We start from the raw sequence: 20,210 nt of genomic DNA on the forward strand, positions 1-20,210 counted from the left end.
AGCCCTAATTCTGAAAAATTATATATATCTAGAAAGTCAAAGTGAAGCTCAGTTCTTAGTAAACCTTCTAAACTTGTCTCTTGTCCTCAGCAGTAGGAATCAATGTTTTCCATGTGTCAGAAAGGTACCATCATTAGATAGGCATATTGCAAGCAAAACCAAATACAGTTGGTCAAGGAGTACTCCTTACGTTTCTTTTAGGGAAATGCTCTGAGAAGAACGAGAACAAACAATGGCCTGTCTTACAATGACAAATATGGAAGGCACAGCAACTTCTACCGTGCACCAGAATGGTGACATCCTTGGGAATACCAGTGCACCCAAGCAGACAGAACCATTGCTTCAAGTGTACCTTTATCATTCTCCTGGGAAGACAGGAGGAGATTATCTTCAATTTCCAGCTGGAGAATATATTGCAGAAGAGATTTGCACTGTTGCCTGTAAAGCCTGTGGTAAGTATATACACAATAATTTTCCTAATGAGAAACTGAAATTCAACTTGATGCAAGAGTGTTTTTAATAATCCAGAGCTCATCAAAATGGTGGTGTTTTGATTACTTCTCAAACATCAGAGGGATTCGCATTTCAATCACTATCAGAAGTAATTAGCACAAGGCTGTGAAAGTCTTGCTGTTGGAAGGGTTGTGAAGCAGAGGTTATCATCAGGTCACTGCCATCTTTTTTTTTTTTTTTTTTTCAAATAATTTGAAGGTATATTATCCTTTACCCCTAAAAGTTTTATCTGAGCTGAGATATTGCTTGGAAAGTTAAATCACAGTGGGAGCTGGAAATGTATTGAATTACATTCTGATGCAACCCTGCAAAAGAGGTCAGTTCTGACAGTTAAGTATAATTTGCTATAAATGCTTGAGTCACTTTTTAGATGAAAACTGTTCCATTAGTATAACACGGCTCCTTGTGATTTTTTCCTAATTGTTTATGAAATGAAGTAAGTAAATGTAACAGCAATAAACTTGAAAAATAAATAAAAATTCTATATATAGTTAATACCTTTACCACGAACAGATGCTAAGACCTGTAGTAAGATAATTCAAACATGCATTTGGTATAGGCATTTATCTTTCATTACAAAAGTAGGTTAAATCTGTGAATTTGGGCAATTTGGGAAGAAGAAAATTAATCTCAAAAAAGTCCAGATATTAAAGCAATTCTTTGTCATCCACATGTGCGCACACATACACATGTACACAGAGTCATCTTTTATTGGCTCTCAGTGGTATGAGGCTGGTTTTGTCTTTTAGCTTTACAAGTGCTGTGTTGCAGGTGTAAGTGAATTTAAAAGAAAGGATCTTAATTTCAAATATTTCATTTCCAGTGAGTCACAAGCTGCTCTCTCTGTACATTTTGTTGTCTCTTAGTGTCTTGTATTTTGGTGGTTTTGTCTTTTGATTGCTGTACTGTATTTAAGCATGGTTTTACTTGTTTTTTTTTTGTTTTGTTTTGTTTTTTTTTTGGCAGGGGTCTAATTGTTTTTCCTGTGCTGTTGAATGTCTTGTACTGCCTGAGTTGTGTGCTGTGAGTGGGTGATTTGTTTGCATGTGGTAGTTTTCATAAAGCTTCTTCTGGATTTAAGCCCCACTGCTCCTTAGAATTGTTTAGGCATGATGGAGTCAGACTAAGATCTGAGGATCTGAGTCTGTAGTGTTGTTGTTCCTGTGATATCTTTATAAGCCTAAGAGATTTATGCAGATAGGCATGTTTTAGTGATTTTGGCAGAAGCACTGCCAGGGATTCATTTTGGGACAACCATGATGAGGTAGTATGGTATTTAAAGATTTGCAAAGTTTTAGTTGCAGTGTGAGATTCTGCTGCTTTAATGACAGAAAGACCTGAGAGTGTTCTGGAAATTGAAGCATCTTTTTGATGGTATCTTGGATCAATATCTTCCAGGTATCTTTCAGTGTCTCCCCAGACTGCTATAGTATCTTTCCTCCACTAAAAGCAAAATAAATAAATAAATAAATAAATAAATAATTGTCTTCCCCACTTTGGAAAACGTGCCCTCAGAGACTTCCCTATTGTCGTTGAGTTCTGCAGTAAGAATGCATTGCTTAGCATTGATGACAATGTTTTTTGGGCTTCAGTTTTACCTCTGTTGCATGTCAGACCCTCAGGTACAACATCTAAAAGTGTGTAAAGCTGGTGCTGCATGTGTGTGCATGTGAAGGTTCTTTGCTTTGAGTGTTAGGATGGAATTGATTTTACATTAGGTAGGTAAATATTTTTGTGAAAATAAATACTGGTGTAGTGATGAGGCATTGCTGAGGGAGTGAACTGGAGAACAATTTTACTAGATACTTGTGAGAAAAAATGCTTCTTTAGCTTTGATCTTCATGTGCTAACTTACCAGAATATTAAATCAATGGGGTCTTATATCTGTCAAACTTAGTATCTTCAAAATACCATGGTCTTGAAGGAATATACTGCATCAACATCCATGACATCAGGTACCTTGCTTCCTGTGCTTCCTGTCCTGTGATGGTGTGTGTTTTTTTTTTGTTTTGTGTTTTTTTATTAATTTTTTTATTTTTATTTTTTTTATTTTTATCTTTGTGTGTGTGTTTTTTTGTTTTTTTGTTTTTGTCTTGGGAGAATAAAAAGACATCACAAATCTTTCTATCTTTCCTGATGAATGAGTTAATTAAAACTCTCACCTTCCAGAAAAGCTCCCAGCCTAGTCTGAATTCACTGGAATAGTAATTACCTTGGTAGTTTTACTAGCTGTTTCTACTGTTATTGCTTGTCTGCCCACTTTTTTTTCTTCCTTTTTCTCAGGTTTGAATTTGCCTTGCTTAATTTTCAGATGTTTGTTCTATTTGTGTTTTTCTCAGCCTTTCCCTGTCACCAATACCTATAGCGTGAGATACTTATATTACCACCATCAGATTACTTTTAGATCTTCTTTTTGCTAAAGTTTTTTGATCGATTTCCTTAACTTGAATGTATTAACTGTTTTCATTTTTGTCTGTCTTTCACACCATCTCCAATTTCCCAATAAAATGTTCAGACCAGGCCATGTGCAATATTCTTCTCACTCATATCACAAACATAGAGACATAGAAACTAATTCCTGTTAATTCAGGAAGATTTCTCAGACCTCATCAATCTGTCTAAAAGCTTCTAGCATTTTGGGGTACTTGCTCCTGTTTTGTATCCTTTTGTAGTTGACTCTTAAAAATTATCTTGTATGAGTAGTATTCCTTACTAAGCAGTTCTTAACTTTTTATCTATTGTTCCATCATTCTTCACCAGAGTTTGTAAACTGCATTGATAATGCTTTTGTACTCATTTCTACAAATGAAAGTGTTTTATCATGTCGAGGCTTTATCCTTGTAGAGCTGAGGTCCAGAAAGTCTTCTGAAGAGTGGTTTCTGCCTGGCTGCTACTATGGCATTATTGCACAACCTGTTTCTCAGAGGAATTTGTAACTTCATTTCCTCCTGAGTTGCTGGAAAAGGATGGCTGTAGGTTTTTGTTCTCTTTCATAATAGTCATTAGTACTTAAATCACAACCTTCCACTTCTTATTATTTTCTCTTTTTTCTTGGAGCTTTTATGCTTGTGAGGCAAAACACATTGGTCTGCAAAGCACATGTGCTCCAATAGTGCTTATGTTGGCAAGACTTTTCTTTCAGGAATTTTCTGTGAATCAGTATACTTCATAAAAAAGAGAGTGGTTTAGGTAGGTAGTAGGAATGTTTGAAATACAATAAACTTGGTAAATGTTAATGAACTTTCTCCATGATTTGAGCAATTGCTAGATTTCTTGATAGCCAAGCTGGTTACATCAAAGTATGGCTGTTACTTGTGACAAGCAAGATTGGATCTAGGCAAACACAGCAGTCAGAGGGACAGCCTGGTTATGTACCTTTTACACAGTTCAAACAATTGAAGGTTTTCCAATCTATGCGAACTTGGCTTTAGATCTGTTGTATGTGGCATGTATTGGCTATATAAATATTAGTCTGCATAAATATTGTTCTGTAGTTGCTTGCCAGTTTAAGCCATGCATGTAGAAACTAAGTCTTTCCTCACTGTATTTGGAAAGAACTTCTAATTTGGGGAAAAAATATAATAAATAAGGTACTTCTCAGAGGTTGTTCAGATTTTTACATGAAAAAACGTCAGAATATGAAACTGAGAATTAAGTTTTCTAACCAGAAATGCAAGAATAATTAAGTGTCTTGAATTTAAGCTTGAATTGATTAGTCATTTTCAGGGATCAGCAGTACCAGCATGTTTGTTGTCTGCCATGTTGAAGAGCTATAAATGTCACCCCAAAAACAAGCCTTAGACCTCAGCCTGAGAAAAAAAAAATATTAGAGGAAGTAACTGACTGTGGAAATAAAATAAGACGGTATTGTGGTTTAACCCTGCAGGCTGCTAAACACTACACAGCTGCTCGCTCACCCTCCCCAGGTGGGATGGGGAAGAGAATTGGAGATGTAAAAGTGTGAGAACTCCTGGGTTGAGATACAGACAGTTGACTAGGCAAAACAAAAGCTGCACATGCAAGCAAAGCAAAACAAGGAATTCATTTGGTACTTCCCATCAGCAGGCAGGTGTCCAACCACCGACAGGAAAGTCAGGCTCATCATGTGTAAAACAGACACCTTCTGTCTTGTGTAAGACAGACACTCTTGGGAAGACAGACACCATCACTCCCATCACCCGCCCCTTCTTTCTTTATCCTGGCTTCAGCACAACGGTATAGACTAACCCTGTGGTCAGCGGGGACCAGCTGTCCTGGCTGTGTCCCTTCCAGCTCCTGCTGCACCTCCAGCCTCCTCACAGGCCCAGCAGCATGAAAAGCAGGAAAGACTCTGTGTAAGTGTTGTCTATGACAACTAGAATATTGGTGTGTTATCACCACTACTTTCTTAAAAATCCAACACACAGTCTTGTGTGAGCCTTTATGAAAAAAATCGACTATGTCCCAGCCCAAACTGTGATAGACAGAGAAATTGTTCCAGAGGTTATAGCATTGCTGTATTAGATTCATTTTCTAGATTCAGTATCCGAGACTTGTTTTCAAAAGTCATGTTTTATACCCTTCCACTTTCTCCTTTCCTCCAAATCAATCTAAAATGAAATTACTTTTAATTTGTTTTAGTGTATTTATATTCAGTTTGTTAAAAAAAAAAAAAAAAGTCAAAACCATACAAACACTAGTAGTAATGCACCAGAAATGTTGTGAGACAGCATTAAGGCAAGCTCAATGTGACATTATACAGAAGAATGGTTTAAAGAACAACTGGATTCTTCATTTATAGTTAGTTTCACTCAAAATGTAAGCTAAAAACCTATAAATCTGTTTTTAGAGATTAGAAGATGTAGTTGAAGCTATCACTGGACTGATGTTTTTGTGGTACAGGTAGATCAGATACAGACTGCTGGGACCATCTGAAGTGTTCAAATATGAATCATGGAAGTATTTATTTGTGTACGGAAATAGGGATGCTTTGTATACTATATTGGTATAATTACTTAATTGTGATTTTCAATAAGATATTGCCAAGTTTCTTGTAAATGGATTTTAGTGTTTTCATCATCAGATAAAATAATTCCAAAAGTCTATGGACTGTACACTGTAAATAACCAGAATGATACTTTATGAGCAAGATCAGTATTTCATGGGAAAATAGTTTTCTTTTAAATTTTAAACTAACATTTTGTTGACTCATTCTATCAGCTGAATTGTATGAGTAAAAAAGATGCGTGTATCATCTGCATATAATCCAAGTTGTGTGGTTACTAAATTAAAGTTAAAAAGTGAGGATATTTTATGTTACAGTAGGCAGGTGAGTTTGTAAATCACAGTTTAAATAGCTATATAGTTAAAACTATAAGCAAAGCATTGCTTTAATATTAGCCAAATACATCTTTGCTCCTAAAATCTTAATAAATTAATAGTGAAGTATGCAGAGCTAGGACCTTTGGAATGTAACTGTACTTTTTATATAGTGTACTGAAAAATGTTTTGGCAAAATCAGCCAAGAAACATAATTTTTTTTCCAGCTTACTGCATTTCTACTGTATCTTGTTTCCCCAATGTATATGAACCCTCAGTTTCTGTAGGGCCTATCTCACTTCATCATTTTTCTGATAGGGCTTTTTTTCTGATTTATTTTTTTCCCTTCTGCTAGGATCATTAAACCCCAAAGATTTAACTTCTTAATGCATCTAAAATTCCAAGAGGGAACCAATTAGACAGTCATGACTGGGTTGCTGTGTTACAGACAGCTAGCAGTTACCAAAAGACTTTGAATAAAGTTATCATTGACCATAGCTGCTCATTGGTTGTGTTTTTAGGTAGACTCTCCGGACACTTTTTTTTTTTTTTATAAATACAGTGCAAAAATTCAGTAGTTGAAACTCCAGATGATTCTTAGAATCACAGAATGGCTTGGGTTGGACGGGACCTTAAGAATCACCCAATTCCACCCCCCTGCCAGGGGCAGGGGCACCTCCCACCAGACCAGGTTGCCCAAAGCCCCATCCATCCTGGCCTTGAACACCTCCAGGGATGGGGCATCCACAGCTTCTCTGGGCAGCCTGTGCCAGTGCCTCATCACCCTCATTCTTCTGTTTCTGGCAAGAAAGGAAAGGAATTTGATTGATTAACCATTCAGAAAAGATTTTGTTGATGGGATGACAACACTGAATGGTATGTCAAAGTTTGATAAGTGTCCAGATTGTATGAAAAATTAGAGTAAGATTCTATATTTATGTTAGAAAACCCAAGGAATTTTCCTTCTGACATATGTAAGTCTAAGTTTGAGATAGTTTATTTGACCGTTGTGTGTGAGAGCAGACTCATGTTTGTATTGGGCTTTGAAAAGAGCGTTATTTTTTAATGATACTCTGCATGCAACTAATGTCGTGAGACATATACAGACAAAATCTTTATTAATATGCTTGACACTGTCAGAAGACACTTCTGGCTGTGGACTAAGTATGTTGTCCACATTGTATGGTGGTGTCATGGCTTTTTATGAGTTAAAGCTTTTTTTTTTTTTTTCTTCCCATTGCAGGGAGAAATTCCCAAATGAGATCATGCTGTGTGGGTGAAAGAGTACCTTATGCCAACAAAGGAGATGTATAACTAATATGTATTTCACTACTCCTTTGGCTGTTTCAATGTAAATGCAGTAGCATGACCAAAGTGGATATGAAGGTCTAAAAGCACAAAGAGGAAATGAAGGAGCTCTGTGTAAATCATTGTGTGGTGGTTTTTTTTTGTTTTGTTTTGGCTTGGCTTGGCTTGAGGCAGATGTTTAAGGAATAAAACTGCGTTACTGCCTTCCACGGTGCTACTTGACAAACCGTATAGAGGGAGGAGGCATTTTTATTTAGTGTTATGTACTAAATAAAATGCTTTGCAAAGAGACAATCCTGTTTTTGCCTTTGCAGCAGTCCAGAAAATCTGTTTTAATAGCCCTTGCTGGAGATGCAAAACAGGGAACTATTCGGCTTTATTATGTGTACTGAGTCATTGTTGCATCTCCTAACTATTAATTGTTTGATTTGTTAACATGATTAGTGCAGTGCAGAAATCCAGGGGAGGTTTTTAGTACCTCTGGTGAATGACCTTTTCTGATTTTACTTGTATTGAAAAAATATTTCTCAGAAATGTTCACTATTATTTACTTGTCTAGGCTTCATCAGAAGTGTGTTGACACCCCACCTCCCTCCAACCCCTTTTGGTTTTCATTGTTTGTGGAGAAAACACTGAAATGTTGCAGTTATTAGGTGCTTGAAAAGTCCCTGCAATTAATACTGCTGGTAAAATTTAAATGAAAACGGAGTTTCTGACCACTCTGCTTTCATCATCCCCATATGGACAATTTTCAAGACCTTAATAAGGGGATTTTCTCTATGTGTATAACAATTGTATGTCTTCAAGCGTGGCAATATTTTGGCATTGACGCATAATTCTTAAGGAGGAAAACAAAAGTGGTGGGTGGGAGGGGATTAAGACAATTAACACCTTTTCTTGAAAAACGTGTGAACTGTGTGTCATTAGGCAGGGGTAGTGAAAGCTGCTGGTTACCATCTGGAATTATAGATGCTGAAGTATAATGAATGCTTGAGTGCACAATTTAGTTTTCCTACATAGGAGGGAATTGAAGAGGGTTTTTTTTGTTATGTTGTTAATGCCAACATTTCTGCTTTGTAGAAGGAGTTCCAAAGTCCTGTTCTTTGCTTAGGAAAACAATTTATTTTGAGAATGGTAGTGATGTGATCATGGATTGAAATGCATGATTGAAATAGTAGGGGGCGATGCATTCACGTGTGTGTTTTGTTGCTTTTTTTTTAGTTATTATTTATGTTTTGTCCGTAGTTTATTTGATGAAATACGGCACCTTAACATTTGAATTTTAAAAAGTGTTTTTTTTTTCTTGTTCAGTGTGCTTATATGGGATTTTAATAGTTTGATAGTCTATTATTTCACTTGCATTTTAATATATTAGTGAGACTAAGTAAATATTCATCGCTTTCTTGAGTGGTATTTAGTATTTGGCTAGAATCCTGAAATAGGTTGGTGATTCACATGCATTGTACTGTAATTGTTCTGTGATTATTTGGGGTGCAGGCACCACACAGCCTCAGAACTGCTAAGGCAGTTACTGTTGCTTTAGAGGCAACTGATCTGTCATGTAATCTGGTTAATCCCATTTCACACGTTGAGTGAGGACCACATTTTGTTGCATAGGATAGATGTATTCTTAGCTCCACAAAATGAAGTTAGTTTGGTATTTCTCAAATCTCAGATGGATCTGATATTTCTTACTGCACTAAATTTGTAGCATCCTGATTTAGAGCCAACCTTTCAATTACTAATCTGTTCGAGGTTATTCCTGTGGGGTTTTTGTTTAGTTTTGGTTTCTCTTTGATTACTTTACAAAATTCTTTCAATTTCTTTACTTTCCTGTAAGTCTATGACTCCTTTTCTCTGAAAGTCATGTGTCAGGACCTGCAGTTCTGGCATGTTTTGGTGAGCTGTAGTTTAAACGAGTGTTGGATGATTAGCCTGTAGACTTCCAACAGTTTACTCTTGACAGCTGCACAATAGGGGTCTTGTTCTAAACCCTGTTGCTGGCTCCCTGCAGAGACATACCCCATTTTGTAACAAGTTCAAACTTGCTGTTCTTTAGGAGTGAATTACTTTTTGTTGTACAAGTTTGGGTTGTTTTGTATGTGGGGTGAATTAGTTGTCTTAACAGGTGCTTTAGACGTGAGGAAAGAAATATAGGTCTGCCTCCTGTAATAGTTACGCACACTTAGATGTTTTTATGAATAGAAATACATAAAGGATTTCTTTTCTCTTGTTTTTCTGTATTAATTTCTGTGATTTTATTCTAAGCCTTCAGGAGAGCGTTGTGAGTAGTTAGCGTTTCACCAGAATTCTTTTGTCTCTTAACATCATTTTAATTTATTCTTGTCATTATCCATTCCTTCTTTTAAATATTTTGAATTCTTCTCCCAAAGTATATAGTTTTAACAGAAAGACAGTGTTCTTTCTTTATGACCTACTGTGACTTTCTCTTTGCAAATTTTCGTTTTACTATGTGACCTGTAGACTTGTATCACCTTGTCTTCAAAATTTTGTTGTCAGTTGTTGATGTTCTTCACTTAATGGTGTGAAGTCTCAGACAATTAACCTGTTTTCCAAGTCATGCCGTTGGCATGCACAATGGATGCACAATGTTATGGTATATTACAATGCTGTACCATCTGTCTTTTATGTTAGACTGTACCTGCAGCTAGCGGCCCCTAAACCAAATAATAGCTCTTGTGCTACTGAGGGGTTGCTGCTCAGCTGAATTACATAGTTACATAGTGTGTAATCAAGTAAGATTCTGCCTCAGTTCTTATTAAAATAATTCTGAGGTGGTGTTGCTTTTGTTTTGTTTTGGCAAAGGGAGAAGGATATTTTCCAGTTTTGTGTACGTTTGGTTTTGTTCTTAACTGAGCTTCTAAAACATAGAAGGCATGTTGTTGTTTTAGTCATGATGGCTTCTAATTTTTCATCAGTCTAAAATAATGAAATCAATACCTACATCTGTTTTTAGAAAAGGTAAGGAAGGAGTTAATGTACTGCTGTTAGCTGTTACTTCTTAAATAAACTGAGGCTAAGAACACATTGTATTAAATGCCGTACAGATAAAGCCCTGTAATTAAAACAAATATGGGACAACAAGTGAATTCAGTCTTCAGTAAGAGAACATAAAGGAAGAATGAGAAAATAAACCAGCAAAAATGCTATAGATTTTGGTGTCATCATTGCAACACTGCTGACAGTGGTAGAGCAGTGCAATGAACAGTTGGATAACATGTACCTACCTGCTACTTTTAACCTGCAAATTATTTTTTCAGAATAAAGTTGATTCTCTATGAAAGCAATTTCTTATAAATGTATGCTTCCCTGTTCTGTGTGTAGGTATCATGCCAGTGTATCATAACATGTTTGCACTCATGAGTGAAGCAGAGAGAATTTGGTATCCCCCAAATCACATCTTCCATGTAGATGAAGCAACCAGACTCATCCTACTGTACCGGATAAGGTAATTTAAAGCAACCATTATGCACTTTTCATGCTAATACAAAACTATGGTTTTACCTTACAATAAGGTATTTACGTGAACCATAATTTCTCTCAGAAGTTACAGACAGATTGTTGGTGAGATTTTGGATAGATAAAAGAATAAAAATGGATTGAGTAGGTCTAAATGACATATTTTGTCAGTTGTCTACAAATCATACATATGCCATTTCAGGTTGAAGAAAGAAACGATTATGTATGAAATGTATCAAAAATAAAAATAATATTTTTCTTAATAATAAAATATCTCATCTTTTCCATGCTTGCCCATTTAGAGTAAGTAGGAGTTCTGAAATTCGGAATAATTGTGTAGGCAGGAGAATGTGTGCAACAGAACCACTTCCATTTGATCTGATTTTTGGATGTGGACTGTTAAAGCTACAGTCACAGTTTTCCTTAGGAAAAAGACTTTTTTATTTCTTTAAATTGCATAATGTAGCCTGAATGTTTCTTTAGGAACTGTCTCAAAGGAAACTGGAAGAGTAACACAAGATTCTCTGTATTCTTATTAGTAAAGATAAATTTGCAGATCTCCTCATTCTTACCACTTCAGCTTCTCACCCTGCTTAAATGTTGTACTACACATCAAGAACTGGATCCAAAGCCTTCTGTTCGCTTGGTGGGCTTCACGTTGGTCCTCCAAAACAGTCAGCACCAACTATTACACATCTATGAATGGAATAATGTCTTTGTGTTGGGAAAAGGTATCTTTTTATTGACCTTTGCTTAAATGTTTCTTAACAGGTTTTATTTTCCCCACTGGTATTGCAATGGCACAAGCAGAGCATATCGGTATGGCATTATTCGGGGTGCAGAAAGCCCTGTTCTTGATGATCTTGTCATGTCTTACCTATTTGCACAGGTATGATTTGCTTGATTTTTTTTTTCAAATGCAGATTAGTAACAGCCCATAGTATTTTCTCCCTTTCACATCTTCTGATAGTAGCTATGCAAGCTCTTTTGACAGCCTGAAGTTTACTTTTAAAGATGGAAATGAAAGTACGTGTCACGTTGGTTTTGGAGAGGTGAAGTCAAATGGGAGAGCAGTGCGATTGTGCAGCGATTGTGCAGCGATTGTGCAGCTCCATTCAACTGACACTGCTAGGTGGAACTCTTTCAGTGTGATTTTTCATTTTGGGCTGATAAAGTGTGTAACAGTATCTTCCACATATAGACATTGTCAAGATTTGAAAATGAAATATTTTGAGAACAGTTTCTAAGTGTGATGGTACCTGATATCCAATATGAATGTATGCAATTTACTGGGGGAAAAAAGGTTCATTCAGAAGAGTGCTGTCTTTAAATATAAATACATATTTATTGTTAAACAGCATGTCTACAATTTTAAAGTGCTTATTTGCATCTTTATTTTTCAGTGGCGAGATGATTTTTTGGATGGATGGATACAGATGCCTGTTACTCATGAAACACAGGAAGAATGCCTTGGAATGGCTGTTCTGGATATGATGAGAGTGGCCAAAGAAAGGGACCAAACACCACTGGCTATTTACAACTCGGTCAGGTAACTCCATACTTCATAACTGTATCACACCTGGTATCTGAAGACAATAATTTTACATACTAGCATCTGTGTGAGGATATTCAACTATTGAGAATTGATTTAGCCTAGCATAATGATTCCATAAATTTACTTTATAATGATGATTATGGAATCATTATTATTTCTACTGAAATCAATAGAAAGCTTGTATCACAGTAGCCATTCTTTGTTTTTCCATACATGGATTTTGTGTGCTTCAGATCAGGGTCAACTTCAAAGTTAGATGAAGTTTTTCTGGGCATCATCCTGCAAAGTTCTAAAAATGTCCAGGAATAGAGATTGTACCATATTTCTGGTACTGATGTACAGCTTTGACCTGTACATCACCCTCACTGAAGAGGATTTTAATGTTATCTCTCTCATCAGTCTCCCCTCTGTGATATTGTTTGCACATTGCCTCTTGTCCTTTTACTGTGCTTGTCTGAGAAGGGTCTAATTCAGTCTTTTCCATAACTTTTTATATGGAGACAATTATTAGAACACCCTGTTCGAGCCTTTTCCCTACACTGAACAAATCAGGCTCTCTTAGGTCTTTTTGTTTTTATCAGGCTCCTAACTATCTGTAGCAGTTCTCTACTAAACTTGCTTCAGTTTAGCAGTTCAATTTATCAACATGACCAGTTTCCACCAGTTAATTCTCTCTACTTTGTGCTTAGCGCTCGATGGTTGTCTTTTCATGAAAACTAGCAAAAAGAGTTAAATAGAATGAGATAGACTTGATCAAACTACTCCTTTGCCCTGTAATAGAATATGGACTGTAAAACAAGAAACTTAAGCAGGAACCAGCCATAGCGTTGTATTCTACCACATGTTGTTTCAGCCAGGAAATCTTGCCTCTGTCTGTGAAGTATTCCCTTTACAATTTCTACGCTAAACAAAGAAACTCTGTATGTTGGACTTTTCTCCTGCTACCTTACCTCAAATTTCAGTAATGACTAAAGCAGGCATGTCTGGATTTATGGAAAATAATGCATTATTTAATATATGTTGAAACTAAGCTGAGAGGGAAAAAAGGGAAAATGGAAGAAGAGATGGGACTGTATTTGAAGGAACATACTACAGACTGAAGAAAGGATCTTTGTTATCCTAGAGTTTAAAAAGCAAGTCTTAATATTTAGTGGAGAAGGTCTTTTCATGTTGTCTTGTTTAACACAGAAATAAACATCTTTGCTGGATTTAATGGGTAAAATCAGTAGGTTTTCTTTGCTGATCATGTATTCACAGCTACAAAATGTTTTTGCCTAAATGTGTGCGAGCAAAAATCCAAGACTACCACATTTTGACCCGAAAGAGGATAAGGTACAGGTTCCGCAAATTTATACAACAGTTTGGCCAATGCAAAGCTACTGCCAGAAACTTGAAACTCAAGTATCTCATAAATCTGGAAACCCTTCAGTCCGCCTTCTATTCAGAGGTTTTTGAAGTAAAAGAACCTGGTGGAGATCCTTCTGGAGAAGAGAGTTTTGCAACTATTGTAATAACTGGAAACGGTGGAATTCAGTGCTCAAGAGGAAAACTAAAAGACTGTGAGACCCTGGCAGAGCAGGTACTTGCTTTGGGTATATCCACTTTATTATTTTAATAATTGTTCAGTTTATAATGTGACAGACTGATAAGCTTATGCTAGAATTAGTTAGATGGAAATGCATGGTGTCTTCAAATTCTCTTTGAAATCTGGGTTTTAAGAGCTACAAAATACATAAATAAATAAATAAATTTCCCTGTACCTCTTTATTGCTGCAGTTGACTCCTACCAGTATCGAAGCTAGCAAATTTAAAGTGACATTTCTGTGACTGTGGAGTCTATTTACTCTTTGTTCAGGAATTATATACTAAATGGATGAATAACTTGTGGTAACCTTATGCCATTGCATTTTTATTTATCTGTATTGTTTCTTTTGTGTATGGTTTCTCTGCATGACTATTCTTTTGTCAAATTTACCAGAAGCTGATACTAACTCACAGCTGTATACCTTGAGAGTGTGGGAGTTTTCTAAAGATAAAATTAAAGGCAAAGTGAAGCAGATGTCAGTTTTTCAAAATAATTGCATCTGTTACATAGGCTGTTTTGATGCATAATGTGTAGCACTCAAGGCCAAACTGCAAAATAAGTGACATTTTTATGGTGTGCAATAATCTGTAAAAAATGCCACCTTTTCCTAAAACATAAAAAAAAAAAAAGAAAAAGAAAAAAAAAAAAAAGATTACATACACAGATATGCTAAGTTTCTTTTTCTTAAAATACTTGTAGATTGATGTTAGGTCTGGTTACCTCCTTCAAAGTTGTCATGTGCCAGCCCTCTGTCTTTCCTAATTGCCTGTAAGCACCAGCAATGTAGCTTCAGAGGGCAAGAGCTAATATAAATGCCATATTCCTGCAATTTCTGGTTGTAGGTGTATACAGAATTTATGCATACTATGCCGTTTGTGCATGGCAACCAAATCTTTAATCGGAACAGTGTCTGAATTGATCATTTTTCATATAGACACTTCAGAATTATTTTTCATAATTGATAGTATTAGCATCCTCACTTATTGACAAGATGTAGGCTGACTATTTTCATTAGTACAGAAGCCATTTATAAAATTGGTTGTGAAAATTTAGTAAAGGAGTGAGTCTGCCTGTAAATGTGATCATAACTCTTCTTTCAGCAAATGGTACTGATGAAAATGTATTAAGATGTTGAATTGAAACGGGAATTTAATTTTTTTTTGAAGGTTTGAATGATATACATAGGGTAGGTTATGAGGAAATTTGTTTTGACAGTTCACATTTCCAACAGAGAAATTAATACAGTTTCAGGAACTTCAATTCATTTGAGCTGATTTATGCCTGCAGATAATCATGGCTGTAAGACTCAGTAGAGATATTATACCTGTTTATGTAGTAGGATATGCTTGCAGCCATATAAATGGGGTATTTTGGTTTGAATAAAATGTTTGCTTTGGAAAAATAATTTTAGATAGATACATATATCCTTATTTAAGGCAGTTTCTTAGCATCTGAAGTTCCACAGAAAACAAAACAAGATATGACTTATGTGACTTACAAAAGGACCAGTACAAGTGATATGGAATATCATAGTATCAAAAACGACCTGAACTTGACATTAAAGGAAAATGTCATCGATTTCCCACGTGGTTAGGACAGGTTCTTCCTGAACCTTTTTACCTACTCAGAGATGACTGTGGCTGAGAGGAAAATCTTCTCTTAGACCCTTTCACCATCCATTCTACATCCATCTCAGGTAGCAGATTTTGCAGCTTGTGTCCATGCAAATGAAGCCATGATGTTTTGGAATGTAACAGGCTATCCAGTCAGGATGCTTTAAAAAAAAAAAAAAAAAAGAGAGAAAAATTGTGAATTGTCACAAAATTCCACTTTATGGAGCAAATATGGATATTTCCCTTCAAAGTTACTAGATCTTTGTGCATTTTTATTGGTGCTTCTAGTGAAGGTCCTATAAACACACGACTCCTTTCTTAAGTTTTAATTAATTAATTAAGCTTACACGTTTAGAGCTATAGGAATTCTAATGCTGCAAATAGGTGTTGTTTTTTTTTTCAGCTGAAGTTGATGTTGTTGTTAACCTTAAATAACCACCATTTATTGTAGGATTTACAAACATACTGTGATTTTCCTGATATCATTGATGTCAGCATTAAACAAGCAAGTCAAGAAGGCTCCAGTGAGAGAAGAATTGTGACCATTCACAAACAAGACAGCAAAAATCTGGTATATACATACTTCACTTGCCTATTTTTCTCAAATAGATGTTGCTTTGAGCAGACTGATTGCTATAGTATTTATGGTATTATATAGCCAGTCACCATGTTAAGCATGAGATAAAACTAAATGCATTTTGGTAATATAAACAGCCTATTACAAAATTGCTCAAAAGCCCAGAATCATAGGGGCTAGCTTGATGATCTGGAGATCATCAAGTCCATCCCTCCTGCTAAACGCAAATTCCCTACAGTAGGTTGAGCAGGAAAGCACCCGGGGGGGTCTTGAGTATCTCTAAAGAAGGAGACTCCACAACCTCTCTGAGAACCTGTTTCAGTTCTCTGCCACCTTCACTATAATGAAGTTCAGAACTTAGAGCACTGAAGGACCTGTGCATGGACTGAAGTAGACACTTACCACTAAGGATGATTTCTGATACGCAGATTGGCTATTTTGTTTAGAGTCTTAAACCTGAGTCTGTGTTTTTAGCTATCAAGTGTACTGTTTGTATGATGTCATGGTATGCTAGCTGCCAGTGACCAACACATTGAAAAAGACTTCAAGATGCTCTGAGGGAATGATTATACATAGAAAATGTATATTTTCTAAAAGTGTAGGCACAAAATTAACATTGTTGCTTTCACTGTTTAAAATTAGATGAAGGTCTTGGGAAAGAATGAGTACATGAGTGTAAAACAGAATACATGAGCATAAAAAATTGAGTTTCAGTTTGAACTCCAGCAATACACTTGAATCAGACTTTCCAGCAGGAGCAAGTGCTACATAATTGTTTCTTCCGTGACTGGTTTATGGGTCTTCAGGACCCATGATCTCTACCTTTGTGTGTCCAGAGGGCTTCCTGCTACATGTGTAAAAAAAAAAAAAAAAAAATAAGCTGCGTACAGCTTTTTTGCACTTCTTTGTAAAAGTACTACTACTAATAATAATAAAATAAGAGCATTGATCATTTTTTTAAAAATACTTCTAATGATTCTTTGGACAAGAAGACATATGGTTTACTTTTACTTATGGTCAAATTGTGATTCACAATCATTTCATGTGTTAATGGGTTAGAATTAATGACTAATTAGAATTAACACTAAGAATTTAAATTCTTTTCAATGTTTTTAATTGAAAAAGGGAGGATATCTGTGATATATATCTATGATGCCAGGAGTATAAAAATATTTTGGATAGGTGAAGGAGAATTCTTTAACCTTGAGCCATGAAAGTTCTCTTAAATTCTCAATACCAATAGAGCAAGGTTCTTGACTGCATATGTTTCTGAGGATAAAAGTAACTTTCTAAAAGCTTGTCGAAAAAAGCTCCTGAAGAGTAAGACAGAGTAGGAAAATGAAGTACAGCAGCTTCTGTGTTGCTTATGACTTTCCTGTGGACATTTTGCACATCAGAATTAGCTGATGTCTAAACTACATTTTGTGATTTAGTTTTACCTGTTACATCACTAAAATTCATTATAAAAATGTATTTCACACAGTTTTAGGATACATGGCTCAATTAAAATCGCTGGAGTTGTAGATGTGTTGTTTGTGGGGTTTTCCAATCCGGTTGAAACAACTGGAAAGACCGTTGTTTACAGGTCCACTGTAAGATAGAATCTGAAGATTCCAAACAAGTTCTTTGCACTTGATCAAGAGCACCATCTTTTTTTGTTGCTGGCTGGCAGAGAAGTTGCCAAGGACTCATGTACAGCCACTATGTGCGTCTGTCCCCAGAGTCATGGGGAAGCTTGTGCAGCATGTACTAATAATGCTGATTGGCTATGCTGCCGAATGAAATCTAGTCCAACTTTGTAGATAATGGAATAACACTTCTCAGCTGAAGTGAAGAGAGCCTTTAATGCTCTCATCCAAGTGTCTTGGTTAAGGAAATAGGGATAACTAATAGGGATAACTAAAAGAAAATAGTTTTTTTATGTATTTGGTAGTAATAAATATGTAGTGACAGATTTAATCTTGCACTGCTCTTACCTATGAAAGTATTGCGTATAGACCTTTACCATACCCAATTTTCTTTTGACCATGTTATTCTCCTCTCTGCTTCCCTCCATTGCACCTCTCTTCACAGTGGTCAAAGGTCAGCTTCTCTCTTTGGTCCAGTTTAAGTTACTAGCTTTTGGTGATGACTACATAAATTTTCAGAAATTTAGAAATTTTTTTCAGAAATTTAGATTTTTTTTTCAGAAATTTAGAAATTTTTCTTTACTACTTGAGTGCAGCCCCATAGATCTTTGATGAGTAGAGGCTTCCCTTTAGGAAAAAAAAAAATTACTGTGCTGCCAGTGCGGTAGGTGTTTGCCATGCTGAACAGTATCTCCTCAGTTTTTCCATTTCAGATGTTCTCTCTTGTCAGCATCCCTTCCTACTTAATGTATTTAGACTAAGGTTTTTTTTTATTTGTTTGTGTGTGGTTTTGGCAGATTTGTTTTGGGTTTGAATTTTGAATGTTGAATGTAGCTGACAAGTTTTGGGCACCTAGGAGGTAGAACTATGTAAACAGTAGTTAAAAACATTCTGGATGTATATAATGTACACGCATTTGTATCTGTTATACTATTGCCATATCCAGGAATTTTGCGTTGCCTATTATGAATTTAAATTCTCATTCTCGTTCTCTCTCCCTCTTTCTCTCTCTCTTTTTTTTTTTTTTTTTTTCTCCTCTCTTGGCAATTTAACAGGAGGCTGAATTTCAGTCTTTAAAGGAAGCTCTCTCCTTTGTATCGTTAATTGATGGATATTACAGATTAACTGCAGATGCCCACCATTATCTCTGTAAAGAAGTAGCACCACCATCAGTGCTTGAAAATATCCAAAGCAACTGCCATGGACCAATTTTGTAAGCAGTTTTTCAGCAGTATAACAAGTTGCTATTATTTTTGAAAGATTAACTTTAGCTGATTGCAAACCATGAAGGACATCCTGAGATGTGTATTTATTCCATTCAAGTAACATAAAATGCTTTACATTCTTGCTTTTATTTTTCACTTTACAGAATGCAATACCTTCTAGATGTATTATTAAAAGTGAAATGAAAGATTGTAGTTTTAATTTCTCCCCTTAGAATTCATTTTTTTCTTCAAATGAGACAGACAGGAAAATCATGGTGCTGATTTTTACTGAATTACAGTTATAATCAGGGCAGCAATGTATAATGTCATAGAGGATGTTATATTTTCACTGCATCCTCTAGCAATTACAGTATTTGAGGAGTAAAGGGGAAAAAGACAATTCAATACCATTCTCTTCAGGGTTCCTGCAGGAAGGCAAAGATTACAGTAAACTGTAATAAACTACTGCTAACCATATAAGTAGGAGGGTTTATTTCATTGTCTCCTTGTTCAGTTTTGCTGTACTTTCAGGGAAGAAATTAACTGCTTTATATATATATTTTTTAACAGTTCATATAATATTGTTCTTTTTTTTTATTTTTTTTCTCTGAGGCACACATGAGAACTTAAAAATATTTTGTTATATAGAAGAAAAAATGGGTATTTGCTTTAGCTACAGGAAGTTTGAAAAGAGAAATGCAAGATACATTCCATAAAACTATCACTGTCCTACTCTGCTAGTACAGAATGCTTCTGGAATTCTTCCAGTGACAGTAAGAGTGCTGTAACTTTCGGAGGATATGAAGGAAGAGAAGAATAGAGATGTCTACAGTTCAAATCCTGTTTCTTGCACCTTGCAAACCTAGACTAATGCTGTATATTGATATTTATTTAGGGCTGTTTAGAAGGATGTGCCGTGAACGTAGACCTTTCCAAGCCATTCTGTTCCTCATTCCCTGAGATGGATGAAAATAGTTAGCAAAGACTTGTTAGAGTGAGATTATTTCTTGTAATAATAAATGAAGTTTTCTTTTTCATATCCTATTTCTTGTTAGCCTTTTCCCAAATTAAATTAGTCATTTTCTGTGCAAATACTTCTCTAATTTTAGGTTGGTTGTTAGGCAGTTTTACCACAGCTTATTCCATGAAGGAGGCTGGAAGTCATATCATAAACCTAGCAGAATACTTAAGTCTGCGAAGTTTCACATCAGGTAGATCACTGTGGTGTTTTCAGTATTAAGAATTTTTAGTATATTCTTCTATACACAAGCAGCCCCCCACCTATTATTGGAAGATAAATAGACAAAAAGATTACCTTAAAGGAGATTCTAAAACAAAGAACTTGAATTGGCCTTATATTAGGTATCTCATAATAGTGTTCATCAGTCAATATCTAATCTTTTTTTTTTGGAAACTATGCAATATTAAACACTTTCTTTCTACTATAG

The 20,210-nt window shown here is 35.7% G+C and overlaps 1 protein-coding gene across 5 annotated transcripts in view; it reads left to right on the forward strand.

The window, feature by feature from the left end:
- JAK2 (Janus kinase 2) overlaps positions 1–20,210 on the forward strand; it is a 91,082-nt gene that overhangs the window by 43,210 nt on the left and 27,662 nt on the right. For all 5 annotated transcript variants that reach the window (XM_027447150.3, XM_038170209.2, XM_038170208.2 and 2 more), the window contains 7 exons: positions 202–452; positions 10,465–10,588; positions 11,371–11,488; positions 12,003–12,148; positions 13,412–13,733; positions 15,804–15,923; positions 18,613–18,770. In XM_027447150.3, the coding sequence (XP_027302951.2) occupies positions 233–452; positions 10,465–10,588; positions 11,371–11,488; positions 12,003–12,148; positions 13,412–13,733; positions 15,804–15,923; positions 18,613–18,770 (1,208 nt within the window). In that variant the 5' untranslated portion in view covers positions 202–232. The remainder of the gene's footprint in view (positions 1–201; positions 453–10,464; positions 10,589–11,370; positions 11,489–12,002; positions 12,149–13,411; positions 13,734–15,803; positions 15,924–18,612; positions 18,771–20,210) is intronic.

Source organism: Anas platyrhynchos, chromosome Z (assembly GCF_047663525.1).
Source record: "Anas platyrhynchos isolate ZD024472 breed Pekin duck chromosome Z, IASCAAS_PekinDuck_T2T, whole genome shotgun sequence".
NCBI lineage: Eukaryota > Metazoa > Chordata > Aves > Anseriformes > Anatidae > Anas > Anas platyrhynchos.